This window comes from Neodiprion fabricii, chromosome 6 (assembly GCF_021155785.1).
Source record: "Neodiprion fabricii isolate iyNeoFabr1 chromosome 6, iyNeoFabr1.1, whole genome shotgun sequence".
Taxonomy (NCBI): Eukaryota; Metazoa; Arthropoda; class Insecta; order Hymenoptera; family Diprionidae; genus Neodiprion; species Neodiprion fabricii.
The window spans coordinates 14,412,517-14,417,235 of NC_060244.1; the positions used below are offsets into that span (position 1 = coordinate 14,412,517).

The 4,719-nt window shown below is 33.2% G+C and overlaps 1 protein-coding gene across 2 annotated transcripts; it reads right to left on the reverse strand.

Moving 5' to 3' along the window:
- Nucleotides 1–1,292: 1,292 nt before the first annotated feature.
- Nucleotides 1,293–3,946, reverse strand: LOC124184878. Of its 2 annotated transcripts, none has more exons than XM_046575050.1 (5): nt 3,879–3,946; nt 2,671–2,830; nt 2,467–2,575; nt 2,221–2,328; nt 1,293–1,471 (listed from the first exon to the last, which is right to left on the reverse strand). In XM_046575050.1, coding segments are annotated over exons 1-5 (432 nt in total). In that variant the 5' UTR covers nt 3,933–3,946; the 3' UTR covers nt 1,293–1,470. The 2 variants fall into 2 exon arrangements, with proteins under 2 accessions (XP_046431006.1, XP_046431007.1); XM_046575051.1 differs by lacking the exon at nt 3,879–3,946 and adding an exon at nt 3,658–3,699.
- Between the last annotated feature and the right edge of the window lie 773 nt (nt 3,947–4,719).

Sequence of the window (4,719 nt, forward strand, 5' to 3'; positions counted from 1 at the left end):
AAAATTCATTGGCAATTGGTTTAAGAGCAAACAAACTTCACGTGGTAGGTGCATAAATATACATATATTCAGTCAATTTGCATAAATTTGACAAATGTGATTCCATATAGATCCTTTTTGTAACAAGATGAAGTACAGCAAATGACTTCATTAAACTATTTTGATCATAATCTTTTTTTATGACACGATATTTGGAATTTGAAACATTTTATAAAAATGTCAATTCATTTTTTTTATAAAACTCCAGCTATAAATAGTTGTCATTACGGTAAAAATATGAAATCGATGACGCCATGAACCTCCTTAAAAGAAGACTCTGCTGAAACTTGGTTGAAAATGGCAAAAAAATTAATTTCATTACCAAAAAGTATCGAATCTCGAAATCGATCCCTAAAAATATAGTCGTGGACATTATGTATAATGGATATGTACTTTTTAGAGATAAAATTAATTTTTAGCCGTTGATAATCAAGTTTAAGAAGGGTCTTCTTTTAACATCAACCAAAGATGTTCTCATTTGTCAGATCATCGCCCGCTGGAAAGTAATTCAAAATAAATTACCAATAGTCATATAAGAGACGTAAGCAAACTATGAGCGACATTCAATGTATTCTCGGTCTAACCTATTGATACTACATTCCAGTTGATAGACATCATTGCACAGGTTCTTGCATTGTACCTTCCATGCCTTTCATTTCAATACCAGTAAAATTAATTTTCAAATTAATTCATTAATTTGTAATGCTTCACATCAAATCTGACTTTTTACATCGACTTTTACAATGCAATATTGCTACACCCGATAGGATTTAAGTGGAATGAAACAATAGAAATACTACATAGGACATCGGAATATATAAAAACGTACGATAATAAATAAAAAGCTACGAATGATACGGTTAACAATATCATTGTAGAACGATCATTAATCCAATAATCAAAGCACGGTGGAATGTAGTGCACAGAGCATTTCCAACCTACTTTCAACGATAAATAGTGAAACAAAATTGAATACTAGTAACATAATGAGAATGCAGCCAATACCTAATAACTATACCAAAAAAATACTAACACATTACCAAAATAAAAACATACTATCTTGTTTAATCAACACAGAAATATGGGAAATAGTACGGAATCGTCCATAAGGAACTTCAATAATATACTTACGATTAGTTTGGCTACATCATGTAGTACGTAGAGTCAGTCATTATCTCATAGTATTATTTGAAACATAAAACTTGCTTTGCTTGCAATGTATTGCAATAAATAATATAGTAATTGAACCGCTGTTTAAAGCGCTGTCGAACTTAAAGGATAATAATACTTAAAAGGCATTAGCTTTATTTCCATCCAACCAGCAGACGGATAGAAATGTGCCACTTAATTTTATAATCACAGTCGCAGAAGCATCAGATATTTTCATCATGTAATGCCAATTTAGGCAGTCATTTGGTATGTGCGTGTATTTCTGAAAAAAATATAGCGATGCATTATCGTTATAATTGTATTATGCTATACATGAAGTCGCTAAAAAAAAAAAAAATGTTGCCGCCTATTTAATTTTTTCAACAGATAGATTCTATTCAATTCTTAGTACCGATTGGTTCAAAATTTTTGAAATATGAAAGATTTGAAAGATTTTTTCTCATTTAGAAGTACTGTGTAATGATGTAGCTGTACAATACATTTATAATGTGATAAGATTATAAGGGTGAACAATGTATACATTGAGCGTAGAACGATACATAGTCAAAAGCGCTGCTTGGTAGAGCCAATATGTGTATAGGACTTAGGACTAGATTGATTCTTTAAAATGGGTTCATCCAAATCAATGGCTTCTAATAAGAAACAATTATCTCATGCATTAGGATAAAAGAACACGTATCATCTGCGTAAAAGGATAAGAAATACGTGGTATCTTATCGGTAGGTCCGAAGTATGTGTTTCTTATTAGCACACATTGCAATAATGTCCTAGTTACTGAAAGTACGAAATCCAATGTTTTAAAATAAAAGACGAATAACCTACGTTAACGTTCCCCTTCTGAACAACCGAACTTTTGTATAAACGGGTCCGTTGTTGATTCTCAAGCTGGTAAGAGAAGCTAAGACAACACAAGGACTCTGATTAATATCTGAATCATTCCCTAATAAAACATCTCATTATAGGCAAGTTTTGAGAAAATAATAATTTTGTAGTAAGAACAAGAAAACGTACTAGTTGGAATAATCAGTCCCTTCAGCTACTCCAGGAACGTTAAGTTCTACTTCGGCATCTGGTTCTCTGGCGGAGTTTTCTTCTGCATCTGTGTGCAAAGATAGGGGCCTGAAAGTGTATACATTATGAGATTTACAATTCAATTTGGAACAGATATTTCTGAGAACATTCTGCTCGACATAATGCAATTATTTGTTTGTTTCATATTGATAGGAACAAACATGACTAAATAAATCTAATATTCACGGTTTCTCTCGTGACAATCGTTCCTTCGCGTGCCGTAACCAATCTTTAATGACTTTCGCAATCATATCTTCTGTGACCAAATTTGTGGTCGATGCTTTCCCGACAACATCTACAATAACGTTAGAATGTAAATAAGTTATGGACATTTTACCAACGTGCATAATAAATGTTACAATTAATTGAATATGGTATGAATCAGTTTACCTAGAATAACACGACACAAATGAAGTGTTGAAAAAATTCTTTTTCCTTTTGACCCGACCCAGCTAAATTTCTCAGCTACATAATTGCTGAAAAGCCGTTCCATCAATCTAGTGGTAGTGTTTTTGTAATCACTTCCACCGATTTTTAGTAATGCTGTCATCTGGAAAATGTTCAATACAATTGATCAAATTAAAATGAATAATACCAAATTTTCCACTAAATCAAAACTCACAATTCACAATATTTCTGAATTAACGTTTTCAGTCACAAGTCATTTGTCTTTACTGTTATAGGGATCTGGTATAACTGATTTTTCAATAACAAATGAGAAAAATGAGTAGACTCGAGAAGAATGTGAGTGTAAACGTAATATTACTAAAAAGGAAACAGAAGAGCTGAGAAGTCAACAAAGAGAAAGTGATCAGAAAGCAATAACCTGCAAGTTGTCATTTCAGAAAAAGGTATTTGAACGGTTATTTTGGTATCTCGAAATTCTTTGAACTGCAAAAGATTATTTAGCAGCTTTAAATGTACATAATCATATCCTTTGGAACTGATTGTGAAAGGTCTATTTCAAAATGATTGAACTACTCCATCGCTTGTGCATGAAACTTGATTCCACTTTAGAAAATTCTGTGCTCAATAGTGTAAATACTAACGAAGTGTCCTCTACAGAAATGCTCAAACGAACCTCCTCAGCTAATAGTTTACATCGGAGGTGCCTTTGTGCTTCACCTGTTATACTTCGGGACATGTATGAAACAGATATAGTAAGGGGAGACCTCACTTAATGTCAATATTAATCTTTTTTACAATATTCTTGCGTAAATATTTCATCTTTGACTACTTGTGTGGAACTTTTGAAGTCAATATGTGTGTAAATTTCAGATCATCTGGTTAAGGCAATGCTATACTTGATTAAATTACTATTACTGCAGGTTATTGGGTTACTCTTGAATAGAGCAATAAAATAGAATTTTTATTTACCATCTAACACCTTGGTTGTTACAGAATGGTGCTTGCTGTATGAATTCATGAAAATCTGCCAAAAAAATTGCTTTTTTTTACCATGTTACCAACAAAACAAGCAATTTCTTTCAAATTTCAATTGCTTTCTATAGCAAACGCCATTACAATAGTTGTAAATTGTTGAATGCCAGAAGGAAAATCTATTTTGGTATATTTGGAATAAAAAACTATATACTCACCAATTTTTGTTTCATCGCATTGTTCGTTAATTCTTTTTCTACTCTTTGCAACATTTTTACATGGCAAATTGGGAGAAGATTCATGACTTCAAGTTCGGGGTTATCAGCTTCTTGATTCGCATCCGGAATATTATCAGTACATTTTATACCATCTAGCTTCTTACTCATCACCTCCACAACATCAATAACATTATTGATTTTGGCTTTCAGCATAGTGAAAGAGCGTATGACAAAGCGTTGATAAGTTCTGAAATCTGGAAAAAAAAGTTGATGTCTCAAGATATGGAATTACTTAACGTATTTCATTTTTTACCTTCATTGTCAAGAGATATAGTAGGTTCATTCATATTTGTCTTCCGCATACAGCTTTCCAAATCTGGATCAACATTTTTGGGTTGTATTACTTTCTTGGCTGGCATTTCCCTATGTGCGTGTGTAACTTGTGGATTACTGTTATGTTGTTTAGGATTGATAGACGTTGTATTGTTAGTATGTGGAAGAGTTGCCGTTGCAAGTGTGTTTGTAGCAAGTGAACATTCTGATTCAGCATCGTCTTCTGAGTGCTCTTGGATATTAAGATATTTGCCAGTCTGCTTGGGGCAATGGATTTCCGCATCCTCGAAATCTGAGTTGTTATTGTTCAATGGCTCGTGACATCCCATTTTCCTTGAAGTAACAGCTGATGCTTTGCTGTTTTTTATCGGTTTTTGCGGTGGAATGAATGGTTCACTCACATAGGGCTTAGGAAGAGGAGGAATTTTGGATCGACTGTTATTTTCCATACCCGACTCCTCATCATCGCTATCAGAATATACTAAGCGAGCATGTGTTCTTCGTCTCA